Raw genomic sequence first — 18,197 nt, forward strand, 5'->3', positions numbered from 1 at the left:
ATTTGAGGGGTGGCTCGCCATCTTGGTTTGGCATATATGCGCCACCACGGCCTACGTGACTTTGCTCCACGGCCTCCGTGACTTTGGTCCACGTTTTGACCTCTAAAGCTTTTCAAGGTCATAAACAGAACTACACTACCCTCTTGAAAACATGGCGTAGTGAAGCTTTCGCTTCAATGACCCTGACCGTGACTTTGACCTTCGAAAGATTTCGGAGGGGGGTGACCCACCCTCTTGGTTTGGCATATATGCGCCACCATGGCCTACGTGACTGCCCCATGGTTTGACCCCTAAAGCTTTTCAAGGTAATAAACGGAGCTGCACCGCCCTCTTGAAAACCTGGCGTAGTGAAGCTTTCGCTTCAAAAACCCGTGTGCGATGTGGTGCGAGTGTGTGGCTGATAACACTCAATGTTACCCATAACAGATCGCGTCCTCATGCAAATTGGTGGGTGGCGGTTAAATTAATGATAAGTCGCGCGAGGTTGCTCGGGAAGAGCAACCTCGATCGCACAAACCCCACCGATGGCAGCACCTGCCATCGCAGGACAGCATTTTACATTGTGGAAAACCTGTTCCCCCCTCCCTTTCGACGCGGCCGACCATCTTCATCATCGTGCGTCAGGACAGCACCGGCTGGGCGAGTAAGGGAAGTCTCCCTCATGGGGGAAGCGCAAGCAGCGACGGGAGTGCCACCTCAAGATTACGCGGAACTCCGCGGAGCTGGTGAGAGTCTCTTCGGGGTCCGGCCAGCGTCACGAGCGGTTGCAGCCGCACGCTCTCGTCACCTTCCGCGGCAGGCGCACGAAGATCCGTCGTGCCTTGCCGCTAACTTCTGGTTCCAGGCTGCGAAGTGAGCGCAGCAAACGCGCGCTGTCGGCGCCTTCCCCTGCAAATGCTCGGGGATGGCTTTGCCCCAAGAATGGGGCGCGCACGGGAAGGCCCGGCCGCCACTGTCGTTCGCCGATACCTTCGAAGGTATCGGTATCATTCGCCGCCGATACCTTCGAAGTCGCGCCCGTGCCCCATCCGGTAAGTCGGAAGCCCTTCTTACGTAGCCTTCTACTTCCGAGGAATGCCTCGTTATGTTCTGTAGCTAGCTGGCCCGCTATGTGTATTATTTGCAGCTGTAATAGCACGTGAGAGTTAAGCTTTGTCGTCCTTCCCTTTGTTCCCTCGAGCCCGAACCCCTCCGCGGTTAGCGAGCGGAAACGCTGTATCCGCGGAGTGGGAGTGCGGGGCGGAAGGCTGCCCCCCATATTTCCACAACATTGATCGCTTTCCCACTGACTATTGAATTTGCTGTCGGCGATGCACCCTGGAGGTTGCAGGCGCATTGGTGGAGATGCGCTTTTTCGAAAAACTGTGGGTGCCCCGGAGGAGACACCTTCCGGACCCGGGAGGTGGAGTCTTTAGCACTGACACATAAACGGCGGGTTTTCGCCAGAAGAGGGATATGCTGCTAGCATCACACTAAAACAAATAGGGATGATTTCTCAGTGCCATAAAAGAGGAGGAGGGGGATAAAATCCCGACTGTAGTTGGCAATGATCCATCAGCTGGCGTTTCGAAGGCGGATAAACTACTACTGAGGGTCTCCGAATCACACAGACCTTGGTGTTTTCAAAGTATTTATCATCATTATCATTATGGCCGTCAACAGATTACGTCTACTCCAAAACAACTGAGCCACTGACATTCAATTAGCTCATTCGTGCCCTACTTGCTACCACCATGATCCCCACAAATTTAAAGCCCAGGAAATATGGACATGCACTTCTAGCTTGTGCGGCCACCACCACGTGGTGCGTAGTGCTCAGCATTAAAAATTACCGCGGGAATTTTGAATGTTTGGCTCGACCCACTTATTTGTATGGCCGTCAGAACTCCTATGTGGGAGCACAGGAAGGATTTTATAAGTCACATTCTGCGGCACGTATGAAGCGTAAGCAATCAGCGTCAACATCTTCGCGCATCATTTCAAGGGAGGCTTTAGGTTTCCCTCAGTTACAATTGAAAATATTCCTATTCAGTTACGCGGTGTTCGCTGTTGGCGACCGATAGATGGCGCAAGTTGGTGATGTCCGGAAAAGCTGGGCATGAGACTCCCTGCTGCCCCCGGGTACGTTCTTCTTATGGAGCCCATTTTGCTAACCACTTCTAGCAATTACACGTCCCACCCAAGTTCATCTGCTTGCGGTTTCCGCTGGAATACTAATACATCGACCAACGCGTTAATAACCACTAACAAGGCGACGAAGAATGTCGCTTACCCTGGAGTTGATGAAGATGAAGTACAGCTGGAAGAATGTGAACGCCATCCGCACGGCCGGCGTGAGGCTGAACAGAATGTTGTAGCACTTGGAGTCGGACTCCATCTCGAAGAACTGGCCGAACTCCAGGCCCGAGTATATCATGCTGCCCGTTCCAAACGCTGAAAGTGAAGAAGAACGAATCTAATATAAACTACTGTTTAACAACGGAAGTAGATACGGCGGATGTCGGGAGCTCACCGACGACGTCATTCGCGCAACCGCGAAAAGAAGGAAACGTACCACTGCGCACTTTTTCTGCAATCAACCTATTCTGCAATACTTTGCAATAGCGTGATGACATCATCCGTGACGTAATAAAGACAACGACCGAGTGGCTACAGAAAAAAAATGTGATTGGCAGCTAGACTTGTTGCACTGGCACGCGGGTTGCACTGGCACGCAGTTCGTCACGAGGTATTTTGGTGCATGCACGCTTCTGGGACGATAACACAGCCAAAAGGGCACCGCGGCAGATGGCAAAAAGAAATAGCATGGAACATAATCGAAACAGAACTGTAATACAATCGTTACACTTTCGAACGCGGAGAGATCTTCTACAGCTCACTGCTACTCACCGACGGCGCCCAGCCGCAGGTAGAAGCTTCCGGCGTGCGTGGTGGCGTCGTAGACGCGCTTCTTGGCAATGGGCGGCACCTCCATGTTGGTGCCGCGCGAACTGCGCAGGCCCAGCAGGCGCCGCACTTTGTCGCTGAAGCTGTCAGTCAAGTGGTCGAGCTTGGCGTTGACCTTGTCGTGACGCAGAAGGAACACGTACACGTAGAGCAGGAACGCAATGCTGCCGAAGTACAGGTACAGGTAGAAGCCCTGCGAGACAGCCATGCAGGAGAGAATCACCGTATATATAGTGCAAAGGCGTTGTATAATGGCCGTGGTGCATCTGGCACTTCATGCTGGTTTGGTTTATGGGGGTTCCACGTCCTAAAGCGGCTCAGGCTATGGGGACTCTGTAGTGAAGGGCTACAGATAATTTCGACCACCTGGGGTTCGTTAACGTACAGTGACATCACACAGTACACGGACATCCAGCATTTCGCCTCCATCGAAATGCGACCGGCGCGGCCGGGATCGAACCCGCGTCTTTCGTGTCAGCAGCCGAGCGCCATAACCACTGAGCTTTCCTTTCTAAATAACCTTGCAACAAACGAGCGATAACACGACTGGCAACCGTCATCAGAGCTGTTACCACTCCGACATCAAGCTCACATGCATTTCACTGCCCAGAAAAAAAAGAAACAATACCGGGCCAGTGCTAATTCGGAAAAAAAGAAAGAACACGAGATGAGTGCGAAGGGCGATGTACCAAGGCGCGATTTTCGACAATCCGAAATGTCTACGCGCTCACAAGAACACGAAAGTGAAAAAAAGTAAGAGCTAGCTGTAAATGCGGCCACGCAGCGAAGAATTACTTAACAGGGTATATAAAAACAGCTCGTTCCCGCCGAGGTGGCGAAAGTGCGAGCACTCACCTCGTAAAACGAAACGGGTATCTTCTTTGAGATCACTTCAGCCAGCGGGAAGCAGATTCCCATGATCACGAGGAGCTTGGCGTAGAGAGCGCTGAGCATAATGACCAGAGAGTCACTAGAAAACAAAAAAAAAGAATGGAAAAACAAAGAAGCGGCGTCATCTGCCTGGATATGCTTCAGTTTGCGGGCGTGAAGTTATTCCGGGCGCTGGCTTTTTTAGCAAGGCTTTTTGCCGGGTTTTTTTAGCAAGATCGCATGAATGCGAAAGGCAACAACCCCCTTTCCCCCGAATGAACGCAATAACCACGCCGTAAATTTTTGCGGTTTGTTTTAATGTTAGCACACGTATAAAATCACGAAGTGGATTTTTTATGCATCTTATCTCGGTAAGGTCAGCCAAAAGCAAGAAAGAGAAAAGGCAGGGAGGTTAACCAGATACCATAAGCGTGTTCCGGTCGGCTACCCTACATTGGTGGAGAGGGATAAGGGAATGCAAAAATTCGCAGGGACACCTAACTCCATTATGTGTTAGGTGTCCCTGTGAATTTTTGCGGAAGTGGCGTCGCTTCCGTAAAGGCATCAACAGCTGCCAATGCTGCCGCATTGCTAACACATTATGTGTTAGCAATGCGGCAGCATTGGCAGCTGCTGATGCTTTTACGGAAGCGATGTCACTTCCGGCCTGGTGACGTCACTTCCAGTCTGCTGTTGTACATTCCATCCAGCCAATGGGAATGCTCCCGTTTGGTGAAGTCACTTCCCCCCAGGCGACTCGCGAATTTTATGACCGAGGTCGCATTGTGGCCCCATGCGGCTTTTAATGCTATTGCAATAAATGGGAAAGAGGAAGGTCAGGGATGAGGTAAGAAGCAAGGATATCAGGCACGATCATGCCTGCAGAAAACGTACCCAGAAATTTTTGACAAGCGCATTTTTTTCAACGAGAAATTGTTTATGAACACACCTTTTTTTTCTATCTCGTAAGATTGCACCATAATAATCAGTATATCTGCAGATCCCTTCTCGGGACGCTTGTAGTTTTCTGTTCTTTATTGTTGAAAACGCACCCCATTGGTTTCCTATGGCATCTCGGTTCGAGCGCAGGACAAACTTTGAAAGCAAGATATTGTCACACACCATAAGATCTGACCATTCAAACCAATATGTTCACAACAGTACTTTACAATGTTCCATAGTTGCCTCGCAAGTAAAAGTAATGCCAAGAACGCTGAACTTGAGTCGCAATCCGTCGTACAAGCAAGAAGCCCTCGGAACCCGAACAATGCCTTGCATGCCTACAGGGCTGCCGTTCACTGTGGTCATCAGTGCGAGGATTGTACTCTCCGTGAGAGGGCGCGGATCCAGGAGGCCTAGAGCACTGCGCAGCCTATCTTTCGGCGCTTAACACGCAGCATTTACAAACCAGATGCTCTATGTCTCATCGCAGCCACCGGTGACAGCTAAATCATATTTTATGCCGAATAGTTTGATTGCAGCATAGTGCCGGTTTTTGCCGCTGGTGACAACTAAAAGCGAGAAACTTGGAACGTTAAGAAGTACTTACAGAGGCAGGTAAATAAAAAAAAAAGAAATAGCCGTGAAAATGCACGAAAAGAGAAAGGGAACAGACTGAAAAGAAGAGGAAGAGAGGCTGGTAAGAACATAAATACAAAAACGAAATGAGAAGAAACTTGCATAGTTGTAACGCAAGTGACATGGTTACAAAAAGTAATATATACGGACCAAAGTAACAAGAACTAACAAACAAAGAACACTTTGTCTTCGCTCCTTCTCATGTTCGCGAGGCGTTCGTTGTAAGAGGCCGATTCGAGGAGAAGCTTTACAGTAGTGTTTCAATGCCTGCTTTGACTACGCATTCATGTACAGTACTAGTTAAAAGTGTTAACCCAAGCAGCACAAGTAATTGGCCCAACATTGGAATTTTATTGGCAAAGCTGGCCCTACAAAGGACCAGGATGGGACCATCCTGTTGCAATATTGGGCCGATGACCTGGGCTGCTTGGGAAGGCCACAGCGTTAAGCTGAAGCGAAATGAATGTTCCTATTATGCTCTGTGTAGCGGATCATTCAAAACACAAGTCAAACAGGAAGCTTCTCTACCGCAAGCAGAAACCTTCTGCCAGCCTTTCAAGGTCATTCGGTCTTTAATAGTGCCGCAATAGCTCTGTGATGCGGCTGAAGCGAAACGCGTTTGGCCTTAAGACTTTCGACCAAGACTGTACGTACGACTCCAGGCGGAAGGAGGCGGCGAGAGTAAGGAGGGGCAGTTCTGGGGTGTATGAACCCGCGGATATCTACACCAACACAAAAGGGATATCAAAGAATTGTCACTGTTGCTGCCCACAGCACGGCGCTTCGGCTAACATGCAAGCGACGAGAAGTTTCACACACTCGCTTCATCAGCAAGCTCCGTAACCTGAGGCCTTGCGCGGCAATGGGTCAGTCGTTCCATGCGCAGCCCATCAAAGAAATGAATCCGTACGCATGTCCCGCATACTCACAGGTCCCCGTGCGTGCGTCGTGCGCTGTACACCTTGCCGTTGCTGCTGGTGGGCAGGCTGCAGAGGGAGCCACCGTAGGAACTGGCGCGCGAAGGCGGAATGCGCTGCAGGTCGATGGTGAGGGTGGGCTTCTTGCCACGGGGGCTGTTGCCCGTGCCCAGGCCGGAGTCGTCGCTGCACTTGCCCGGCGGCGCGGCTGCGAGGAAGCCACACCACAGAGGTAAGCGTCGCCAAAGGCCTCTTCTACTCCTTCCAAGGAAAGCCAAGAAAACCGCCCCGCGGGATGATGCACCGACTCCATGCAAGGGAATTGGCTCACTGGCCCCAACTGAGATCCCACTTTGCCCAAGGGCCCACGGTAAATACGAGCGTCCACACTCTCCCGTCTCCTCGACGGCGGATCCTTACCGCGAGTCAGCCATGCACCATGACGTCCTACAACAGGTGGTTCGCGTATTGTCGGAAGGACGGTGCCAGTCTGGCGAAATTGGCGGTAGCGTACCTGCGGCCGCATTGCCACCCCGCTGGCTGGTGGAGGGGAAGTTGAAGGAGGCGCTCCGCTGGATGGTGACCGGCTTAGGCCCCGAGGCCTCCATGAGCGGGCTCGTCTCCGGACAGGCCGACGTGCCGTCGGGGCTGTCCGGCGGAGGCGTAGGCGACGACCGGTCCAGGCCGTCCCAGCTGCGATAGACAACGGGACGAACATGGCTCAACGAAAACTTTAAACAAGCAAGTGAAGGCACGCGAGACGTATACCAGGTACTTCTTCCATTCATCTCAATAGGAGAGTTATTTTAGCTAAAGCGATCGGCTTTAAGACCGCGTCATCTAGCCTATGGTTTTGTATCGGAGGAAGAAACGAAAAGGAGATGGAAACGAGGCGTAGAGCGTGGTAATGAGGGCAGTAAGGAAGGACGAACAAGTCGTGCCTCGTTGATATGAACTCGTGGGTTCCCGAGCAAAGCTGTCAAAGCAAGGAGTCGTCCGTTATCACAGGAGCTCCATGTGCACTTTCATGGTAACAATTATGGTTAAAATAATGAGGTGCAATTCCTGTTCAGGCGAGTTCTGTTCACTGATGTAAAAACTAGCAGGAAGGGCCAAGGACTCGCCAGGCTTTTAGCTTTTAGTGTTGGCCACCTCGTAAGCACTGGCTGTGGAACAATAAAAGCGAAAAACTCACGTTTGTTTATTTCATTCCTTTCTTGTTATCATGTGCGATTAGTGGTGTCAAAAGCTATATCGCCCGAAATAAACCTTGAAATCACTCCTCAGATGCATTGTGTTTAAAATGCTGCCAAGGACAGTTACTATTACTATATGCAATTCCTATCCAGGTAGTAAGTTATGCGGTGACACGCAGTTACTGCCCTCGACGCGTTAGCAACGGTGACTGCCTTGAAGAGAAGAGAAAAATAGCAGCGCTGGGTACGCAACGCCGCGGTTTGGCGCTCATAACAGTTCGTTCTCGGTGCCGCTTCCGCGCAGTGAAAGTGAAGCGAACCGCCGTGACGCAGTGAGGGCGCAAAGACAGCGGAGAAAACGCGCTCGAGAAACGAGCCAAGGGCTTCACCCCTCGTCGACATCAGTTGAGCTTCCTCTGCCCTTCCTCTGTGACCCTGTTCCCACGCGACAAACTGCGACTCCTAATGGCTTCGCTGCCAAAGAAGAAGAAAAAGAAACAACTTTGGCTGTTGAAATGTCGTACCCTTCTCGCGCAAGTCCTCTCAACGGCTGTTGTTCTTAGACAGTGGAGAGGTCGACGACGAGAGGACACTGCGCCATGACACGAGCGCGCGACTTCGGCTTCAGTGAAATATCAGCCGCGTTTCCACGCCTGGATCAACCCAGCTGATATTGCAAAAAGACCAAGAGGCAATTGCGACCTTAAAGGACGCCTTCATGGCGTGAGACGAATCTTAAAGGGGCTCTGAAAGGGGCTCTAATATGCCTGGGATGTTAAAGCACGCCGCTTCACGAATATTGTACAGCAAGAATTTTTTAATGCGCTTTGTAGAAACAGAGTCATCTGTAGTCAAAATTTGAATTTCAGCGTCTTCGAGCCTTTCCCTCTCTTCTCGTCACTTTTTACACATTGGAAGGTCGGCGCTCCTCCACCGGCCCCACCTCTGGGGGAGAGCTTCCTGACCCGCCGGAGCTACGCGGCTTATTGGCCGCGGCCTTGGTAGCTGCCTCACGTTTGAAAGATTCTAACCAATAGCCAGCTCTCAACATGTATACGTAGATTCGAGCGCCGGAGGAGGGTGCGAGCTTGAAAAAGTCGCCGGGAAAGGCTCGCCAACTTTCGCGCATGATTGTAGGATCTCTGCTGCTTGTAGAATGTATTATTTGGCTCAGGTGTTCATGACATCAAAATGCAGTGACTGAGCAAATTGATGTCCTCTCCTCAGAAGGTGTTTCGAGCCCCTTTTAGGCTGATCCTTCTTTATTTTTTTTCGATCTTTCAGGATAGCCGAGTTTCTGAGCTTCTTGGTAGGCAAATGCCCAGCAAGTAGGCCAACTGTACAAACCAGCCCAAATTAGCATCTTACTGAATTTAAATTTTTTTTAAGCCTTGCGAAAGTTCAGGAGTTCTGAAGCAACTATACTACAGTCGCAGACAAGCAGTGAGATGAGAGACGATAATTTTGTAGCAAGGTGAAGAGGTAGTGATTTTTCATTTCTTGAATTCGTGGTTTTTATGCCATTTACAGTGATTAGCACATATCATTGCTTAAAGTTTGTTTTTCTATTTTATGTTAGCAATTCTGGCGTGTTCAAGTGCTTTTATTCAATTATGTACAAAAGAGTAGCCGGCGCCATAAACAGGCATCAACATCTCCTTTTATGTCCATGTCAATAAAAAAAAAATATTTGACTCTGCTGGCGATGACGATGGCGTTATGAGGAAGCGGAGAAAGTACCTATTCGTAGGCCTACCGATTTGCATGCAAATTTATAAGAAAAAATTAATAAATGGGAAAGAGATATAAAAAAATTCTCTATCCGTTACTGGAGATATGCGCCAATGAATAATGACACAAACACACGCGTGCGGGCGTGCAGACTCAAGTTCTCTTGAGATGATGGAACAAATTAAGAGGGTGAGTTGCGCGGATGATGCATTTGATCTAAAAAGAAAAAAAAAGATAAAAAAAAGTAGGAAGGCGACGAGAGGTCTGCCTAGCATCTTCTGTATAAAACCCTCCACCCCACTCGCAATTCATCACTGATACCACGCAGAGACACAGCGATAGGTGCGTAACTTGTTGGCGTCTCAGTATCGGTGGAGTGGCTCCGTGCCAAGCACTGACGTCCGGCCGACTGTGACAAAAAGGACGCCTCCGTGTACCGTAGACAGCAGTGGTTATAGCTCGCTCGCACGTGAGGGCATACGATGATAAACATCCTCAGGACACTGCTACCTTTTGATAAGATATTCTCTGTTCATCACCGGGCATTGCTTGACTGGATCACCCTCTGAATAGGATATGTAGCGAATATGAGCGGCCACGCGGGTCGAAGGCACGGTTCCTTCTCACAGGCCGGAGGTGCGCGGTTATCGCTGAGTCCTGCTCTCGAAGCGTCCTCTTCCCGCTGTATATCTGCCGCTATCTTCGAGTCGGTATAGGACGATCGGGGGACGCGTGCGTCTTCGGACGCGCCATCCCTTTTCGCGCTGACCTTTCGCGCACGGGGCTCAGAAGTGCGCACTTGTGTACGTCTTTCGCGTCACGCCAAGAGTCATGGAAGCGTTAGACAATAGCATCTTAGCGCTGCACTACTTTGCTGTCGAGGCATAGCAGTGCACCGCGACAGACACACCCCCAAGTCAAGGAGATAAGGACCTCGCTACTATATTGCTAAGAAAGCGCGTCGTCTGCGACAACTGAATTTCATTGAACAATACTTGAGAGCAGACTGTCCGTGCGCATGTGCTCTTATTTCTCATCTCTGTGTTTCTGAAAGAGGGAGAGCGCAAACTCAAGCATAATGTTTTAAAGTTCCCCGGTGACTCGCGTGAAGTGGCGGCACAAGGCCAATCAAGTGCTGACCATTTATTCCTAGTGTAGGTAATTCCGAACGAACTATTTAAATAAGAGAAAACAATATACTTTCTGATCAACTGTATTTAAGCCATGAAATGATTCGCAGCTAATTTCCCATTGATCAATAATGCAAATTAAGAATAAAGAACAAACATAAAAACATACCACTGTGTTTTCCTAGGTTTCGGTGAATTCGTTTCTTAAAATTTAGTTCATAACGAGCCCCCCGTTTAACACGCACACACGTACACGCACGCACACACGTACACGCACGCACACACACACACACACACACACACACACACACACACACACACACACACACACACACACACACACACACACACACACACACACACACACACACACACACACACACAGTATATATCGCGCTTCACGCGTAAGCTGTCTCGCTACCATATCATCCATCAAGAGCAACAGCGCAATTCACACCACAAACGAGGAAGCAATCGCACCCCCAAAACACCCAAGCAAGCATCGCGGGCGAGGGACCACACGTAATGGCCGCAAGAGAAATGTTCCCATCTACCAGAGAGAATAAACGCGGTGTTTCTAAGCGCGCTTTCGAAGCAAAGCAGCAGACCTCGCCAAACGCCGCCCCAACCAGACTGCATCAAGCCACGCTTCATTGCTCAACGCCATCGTGCAACGTGTCGAGCAACCAGGAGCATCCCGCGGAGCTGTCCGATAAATCACGATCCGACCGCACCGGCTACTCAACGGACCGCGGAAAAGGCGAATTGAGAGGGAGAGGTATTACCGTATACTTTTTTCTTTCACGCAGCGGTCGGACGAAGCACGTATGCGTGAAAGATCCTTTCCAGGAAGACGCTGCTGCTAGTCGCGCAGAGGACTCGCCGATCCCGTTGTTGTAGCCGCCGCTCCAAACAGCAGCCAAACTAAACCGCACTGCGCGGAACGGCGCCGCGTCCTTCAGAGGCAGGCGGGAAGAAGAGGGTAGAGCGCCGCGATGGGCAGCAGGCACTACTCGCGGGAACAGCGGGCGGTGCAGAAACGGAAGAAAACAAAGCAAGACAGGAATGAATCAGAGCAGTTAAGCGGCAGGCGAAAAGAGGCCGAGGGGCGGGAGGACGCCACCCGGCTGCTTTCCGAGAAGAGGGACAGTGGGACTCTTCCGAGCGCTGTGTGGTAGTGGGTCCTTCTGGGGTCTGCTGCTGCCCCCCCCCCCCCCCTCCCCCGGCCCCCGTTTCCATCTTCCTCTCCTCTTTTCGGCTCCTTTCATCCAGTTTATGGCGTTTTTGTTTCGCTTCCAGGTTTGCGCGAGCCCTGTCGGTGCATTCTCCTTTCCATTAGGCCGTTCATGTCCACATGTGCGCTGAGAAGCGCGGTCCGCTTTGTGAGAGCGCGAGTACGTGCCTTGAAGAATGCGCGCAGCGCAGTGGGAGGTAGAAAGAGAGAGATAGGGAGAGAAGGCGCCGATTTCTGCAGAGAAAGAAAACGGCCGGTTTCCGCGTGATGCGCGATGTCTTCGGGGAGTCCTTTGGGCGGCCGTTCTGTTTGCTTCGGTAAATCACAACGCGACACGTCAACCCGAGGCGTGAGAACGCAAACGGCTTATCGTGACGGGCCACTCGGTCCCGTTATTTATGCGGGCTCAGCCTTCGAAGAACAGTTCCGAGACGAAGCTCTTCCGGAGGTCCGCAGAAAGGATTTTCGGTTATCTGTATACCCGGCGACTTGTGGGTATGCCATGTATGACAAACTGCCGCCGGTAACTGAGTACTTCACTTGTCACCGTGCCTAGCGGTAAATGGAATGGCCATTTCGTTGCGGCAGTCTTTTAGCCCAAGCACGTGCGTTGCATTATCATCTGCACGCACACAGCGCTTATGGTTGGACGGGGAAAAACGACGGAAGCTGAAAGGAGATACCACCACCACCACTCTTTGTCCCTTCCGTACAACGCAGCTATACTTCAGTCAGCGTAGGTCCACTGGAAGAGTAAAGCAAGCTCCGCAACAGAAAGAAGGCTTCATGCCTCAGGCATGTTGCTCCGTAAGAACGCGCGCAAAACTACACACCGTCATCCTCTAAGACTGCGATGTACCTACATAAGCGCTAAGCACCGATATTAGCAGTAGAGTTTCCCCACGCAAAGGTGATTATGAACACGCAGCGGCTCTTTCACACGATGACACGATGCGTACGAGATGAGGCGAGGCTGTTCAAACTAACGGCTCTTCCGTTTGCTTAAAAACAATATTTACATTGTGGTCGTGCAGCTGAACGAACACGGTCTCTGCATGTCGCTTCGAAATCGGCCCGAATCTTAAGCGGGATCTCTGGTAGCCTCCAGTCTTGTGTGTAAATAACCTTGCCCCGCGGGGATCCATCTAATTGGGCAGCCGAGCTGTGCTAAGCCGCCAATCGCATTTGTTGCACACGCCGTCTTCGCTTTCATACCCCCTCCCCCTTCATCCCCGCCCTCTGCACCTCCCTTCAATTAAGGTGCACGGTAGAAACGAACATGCTAGAAACGGAATTGCTAAACGTTCGCCTGAAGCGAATTCAAGCAGCGGACCAGGTCAAATTTGCACATGCCGGCCCACCGCCCGTCCACCGCCGTCAAACAGCTTCCGAGAGACGCGCGCTCCGTGACGAGGTTAGTATCGTCACCGTGGCGGCGACGCCTTCATGTCGGGCAGCGAGCGACGGTAGGTGTCGTCCCTCATTACGCCTGCGCCGAGAGCCAAGCATCGAACGAACGCTTCGGCTTCAAGCACAGTGCCCACCACTTCAGGTGCATGGAATCGCCACCACGGTGCCACGGCACGGTCAGCGAAAACCCGCCGCGGTGTCCCCTTCGAACAACCACGCCCCAAAACCTTGCTTCAGGTATCTGCTGGACAACAAACACACCGCAGACACGTGAGCTATGCAAAAAAAGAAAAACCACAGAGGCAAAAATTGCGGCTGCTTGCTGACACCCTGGATGCCGACATAAGGAAGTAATTTCTAACATCAGATGAGATTGCGGCTGGAACAACGTAAAAGGGGGAGTGGAAATTGGAAAAAAGAAAGAAAAGAAGGCAGCTGTATACTCTCGCTCCGCCCCTTTCTTCCTATCGACTCCTCGCAGACGATGGCACGAGGCAGGCGAGCGGGTGACTTTTCTGGCAACGGAGGACGGTTCGGTCAACGCAAGCCAGCACCTGTTTAAGGATAACTTAGAAGGCCGAAGGAGGCATATTTAATATTGCGCAAGTGGTTATAGACAGAGGGTGGAGAAAATATCGCCGAAAGAAAGAAAGGCTCGTGGAGACACGTGGAGAAAAGATCACTGTTGTATTACCACGACATGCAGTGTGCAAACAGACAGAACCTTGTTCTGAATAGAGACTGAGTGGGAGTTATTCGTCCATAAATGTCCATATGAACCAGACACTACTGTAATAAGCCAAATCCGGCCATGCGTTACCGCCGAGGAGAGTTAGTGCGTGCGATGTGGAGCATCCAACCGGGGAAACTGCTGTCGCTAATATGTCGCTTCGGCGATGGATCCTTATAGGAATTCCATCTCTTGAGGATTTATACTGAAAATAGCAGGTAATCTTGAAAAATACATCCGTGCACAGCTGGCGTCAAACGTTTAGGGTCACGCGTTCTGCGCAAAACGCTAACTTCGTAGAAGCTACTAGATGTACCGTGAAATGAAAACCTGCAGCCTGTGCTTTAGAGCGGGAGCTCTGCAGAGCCTCCTGTCATTTTCATGCTACATAGAAGTAGCGTTTTTCGGGGACACGTGTGCCCCGAAAACTTTTGACGCTGGGTGTACCTTGTCCAGTCGAACTCGTATCCTGGATCCGGCTACGCGAGGGTCCGCCGTGACATATCTCTGACGCACCGATATCGTTATAGTTGAGAGAAAACTGACGCCAACCAATATTTTTAACTTTACCCAACGTTCCGGGACCACCTCGGTCCCTTCTTCAGGGGTGACCACTGAGAAGGGTGACCCCTGAGGGTGACCCCTGAGGAAGGGAACGAGTTGGTCCCGAAACGTTGAGTAATGTTAAAAATATTGGTTGGCGTCAGTTTTCTCTCAACTATCTCACGAACCCAACCAGACGGACTTCCATCGAAGATGTTTTCGTTCAAACCGATATCGTTACATCCACGAATAGGTGAACTCATAACGGAGCGCGGATACAGAAAACGACTGTCCCCGTCGACATCATGCTTAGCGCTTAATTCATCGAACAGATATTGGTTGGAAAGAAAGAAAGAAAGGAAGGAAGAGAGAAAGAAAGAAAGAGAGAAAGAGAGAGAGAAAGAAAGGAAGGAAGAAAGAAAGAAAGAAAGAAGGAAAGAAAGAAGGAAATAAAGAAAGAAAGAAAGAGAGATAGAAAGAAAGAAAGAAAGAAGGAAATAAAGAAGGAAGGAAAGAAAAAGAAAGAAAGAAGGAAATAAAGAAAGAAAGAAGGAAATAAATAAATAAATAAATAAAGAAAGAAAGAAAGAAAGAAAGAAAGAAAGAAAGAAAGAAAGAAAGAAAGAAAGAAAGAAAGAAAGAAAGAAAGAAAGAAAGAGTACGAGAAGACCATGCAACTATTAAGAGTGTCGATCACTTTCAGCGAAAATACTTCAAGCTCGTTGTCGAACCGATACCGACAGTAAGCAACAACCGACAGTGATAGTTAAACCCCTCGGCTGCAGCCACTTGTATGAAGTGGCGATTGGCGCGTTCCCCGCTGACTCCAGAGCAGCGGAAAGCCTGTCGCTCGACAGTGCTGCAACAGATCGGACCAACACTGACTGCATCGAAAAATGAACACCGGCGTGCACTTGAGACGCGACTTGATTGCTATGCGAAGACAATATGCAGACTTAATCCACCATCTGCTCCTTTGTCGAATCTGCTCCTTTGTCGTACTCAACTACTCCAGCGAAATCTTGGTCCGCGCCACTTCTATATATGGTGAAATATAGGGGGGAAGGCTACAACGCATGAATTAATGAAAATCTTGAAGAGAAGATGCGAAGGTGCCCGCGTGTTGAGACTTCGGCGTACGTGAAAGAAGCCCTGGCGCTCGTAATTAGTTCGTAGGCCTCCCTGCTCACACAGCTTTTCAGGAGCACGCAAAATTCCAGTCATCATTAAACAATCAAAAACGAAGAAAAAAAGCACAGCATTCCATTTAAAAAAGCTCACACAGCCGCGCTCCTGCCATTGAGAACACGAAGTATATATAGATTAGAGAACTGAATGCCCTAGAATTATACGCCCTAGGCTAGATTATACAAAAAAAAATCCCTACTTAAGAAATAGCATTGACAGCGCCGCTAACGTCGGTCTGCTGGACACGAAGAAACGAGCGCAGAACGAGACGCAGACTTCCGTACATGCATGATAAGCGTAACGTCGGGCCACGAGCCTCGACACACTGCCAGAGACAACTTGCATTATCGACGGGCAAGGGTCCGCGGAAACCAAAGCCTCGAAGCGAAGGCATGGCGAGCCGCCAGAAAAGGTCAGGAACAACGCCTGAAAAGCAGCGATCACATACCTCTTCAGGTTGCACTTCTTGTACTGCACGAGTCTCAGCAACGGGCTCGCCGACATCTCTACGTAAGTTGCCTCGCCGAGTCGTGGGCCTCTTCCGACACGAGTCGCAGTTCCGTGCACGGGCGGTGGTGGTCAACCCTCGCGAGGAGACACCGGCGAGCGACGAGGACGGTGGTAGTGGCACTGCTGCAGCAGGCCGACCCTGACCGAGTCTCGCGAGGCAGCACGCAACGGGCGCTGTTTGCCTCGGCGGGAGCATCGGCGACCGACGCTATATACAGAAAGCGTCGCCAATGCCGCCTGATTGGCGCGGCCCGCGTTGGCTCTTTAATCCTTATCTGCCGGCGCGCAGACGTCGACGACGCTGGTCGACTTCGCACCGCGTGCCTTCCCCGCGCGCGCTACCTGAGCAGCGACGATTCCTCCTCATCTTCACCTTCTTCGCCCTCCTCCTCCGGCGTGTCGCACGAGACTCGGCCGCTGCGTGCGCACCTCTGCACGTGAGGAGCGCAAGGTGTCCGTGCGACGCCCACTGCACTCCAGTCGAGAGCGATGGCCTTGGAAGGGAAAAAGGATGGACGCTATCCGAGGTGACACACGCAGCCTCCGTGTACTGCTGCTGCTGTACCTCTGCGGCTGGCTACTGGCAGCGTTGACGGAGCCTCGCCGGAACCGGCGGTGGTGGTTGGGCGTAGGCTTTCCTGTCGGCCGAGCGTTTTGGAGCGCGAAGAGTCGGTGTGTGAGGGGGATGCGCCGCTAATTAATCGCGGACAGCGCAGCCCGCACCCCTACGCGAGCGATGCGGAGAAGGCAGCGGTAGGCCGGTGGGTGTTCCACGCAATCGCTGCAGATGACGCACACCGTACATACATATACAAAGGTATGCATGCACACGCCTGGAGCGTTGAATGTTTCAAAACAGCGAGAGCCGACGAAGGCGAGTGAGAAAGAAAGCCACGCGATGTTCAAAGCGAAATAGATGACGGACAAGAGGAGGACGGTTCGTCAGTTCATTCCAGCTCTAGTCCCGTACGCAATGTTTGTTGTCAAGAAGAAAACGTAAGAAGCAAAGGCAAGAAAACAAAAAAATGGCTCTCTTTCTCTCGGAACCTGCACGGGGCTTCGCAAGCGGACGTAAGTCTGCCTTGGATCACCCTCTCCAATCTCGTCTGTGATGTAGCTGCGCGTAACGAATTAGGAATTTGCAAAGGAAACTGTCACAAATCAAGTGAAGAAGCTTAAAGGACTTCGCTGAAGCCGTGAATCTACAGACGAAACTGAAAAGGTCTCGAACCTCGTCTCTGCTGGTTTTCTTCCTTTCCCTATGGAACTAAGCGCGCGCGGTGAAGGACGAATTGCGCAGACGGGGCATGACAAGCAGCGCAAACGTTTGCGTTCGTTGAGTCCGCGCGAGGTCCAGGCAAAGCGAGTGGGCTTTTCCTCCGTGTAAACGCATTTTATTCACCGAAATCTGTGCGTGAAGCGGAACGCCGAATAATAACAGCATCGCATTCACGAAACTGAGTGCACTTGACCAGGCGAGGCATTTTGTGTTCTTTTTTTCTTTTTCGCCCTGAGAACCAAACGGATGCGTCTGGCCAACCTCCGGCCTATTCAACGAAGCCTCGTTTCGGAGCACCCAGTGGCCGCGCTGGGTTTCCAAAGCAGAGGCAGGGCGGACGTGGCTACTAAAAAGATAACGACAGAGTTTGATGATGTTGTACACGACTGTACCGGGCATACAGCCGTGAGCAAAAGTGGTTCCCGGACTACACCCACTTTGAACTTAATTCAATAGCGATCCATGGAGTTGACGGGCCTGTTTGGTGTCATTTTGTTCGTTTAGTGACTCGCACCTCTTTCGCTAGAGGCCGCTGCAAGAGTGGACCGGGAAAAACGTCGGGCCTCTGTCCCTCGGACGGCGGCGAAGTCAGCTCGTCTATTCCGGTTATCCATTAATGCGTCATGTATAGTACACATGAGCCAATGCCCTCCATAACTACAGGAGAAGTGACCATATTAACGAAGCCGCACTTCTTGAAAATAAAAAGGCGGAAATCTAAAACCAATACTGTTACCGCAAGCTTCTGGCATCAAACCGTATGATTGCTCGTCAGATCTTATCCTTGACCACGGACTGATTGGTTATGCCTTTACTGGCAGCAACTGCTCGATGAATACATATATCTCTTCGCGTCTCCCAAAGTACCGGGCGGCGTCTCTGCGCCATTTCGCGCTAACAGCAAACAATAAACGGCAGGCACACGCGTCGCGCAA

General features: G+C 51.0%; 1 protein-coding gene across 3 annotated transcripts in view; it reads right to left on the bottom strand.

Annotated features, from left to right (window-relative positions):
* Positions 1-18,197, bottom strand: part of LOC144128659 (proton channel OtopLc-like) — a 66,375-nt gene that overhangs the window by 10,304 nt on the left and 37,874 nt on the right. For 2 of the 3 annotated variants that reach the window (XM_077662238.1, XM_077662239.1), the window contains exons 2-6: positions 6,826-7,004; positions 6,324-6,519; positions 3,802-3,916; positions 2,890-3,139; positions 2,273-2,433 (exon numbers count right to left, since the gene is read on the bottom strand). In XM_077662238.1, coding sequence (XP_077518364.1) covers positions 2,273-2,433; positions 2,890-3,139; positions 3,802-3,916; positions 6,324-6,519; positions 6,826-7,004 — 901 coding nt within the window. Of the gene's footprint in view, positions 1-2,272; positions 2,434-2,889; positions 3,140-3,801; positions 3,917-6,323; positions 6,520-6,825; positions 7,005-15,921; positions 16,223-18,197 lie in introns of those variants that run through there. The other variant, XM_077662240.1, reaches the window with a different exon arrangement.

Source organism: Amblyomma americanum, chromosome 4 (assembly GCF_052857255.1).
Source record: "Amblyomma americanum isolate KBUSLIRL-KWMA chromosome 4, ASM5285725v1, whole genome shotgun sequence".
Lineage (NCBI taxonomy): Eukaryota > Metazoa > Arthropoda > Arachnida > Ixodida > Ixodidae > Amblyomma > Amblyomma americanum.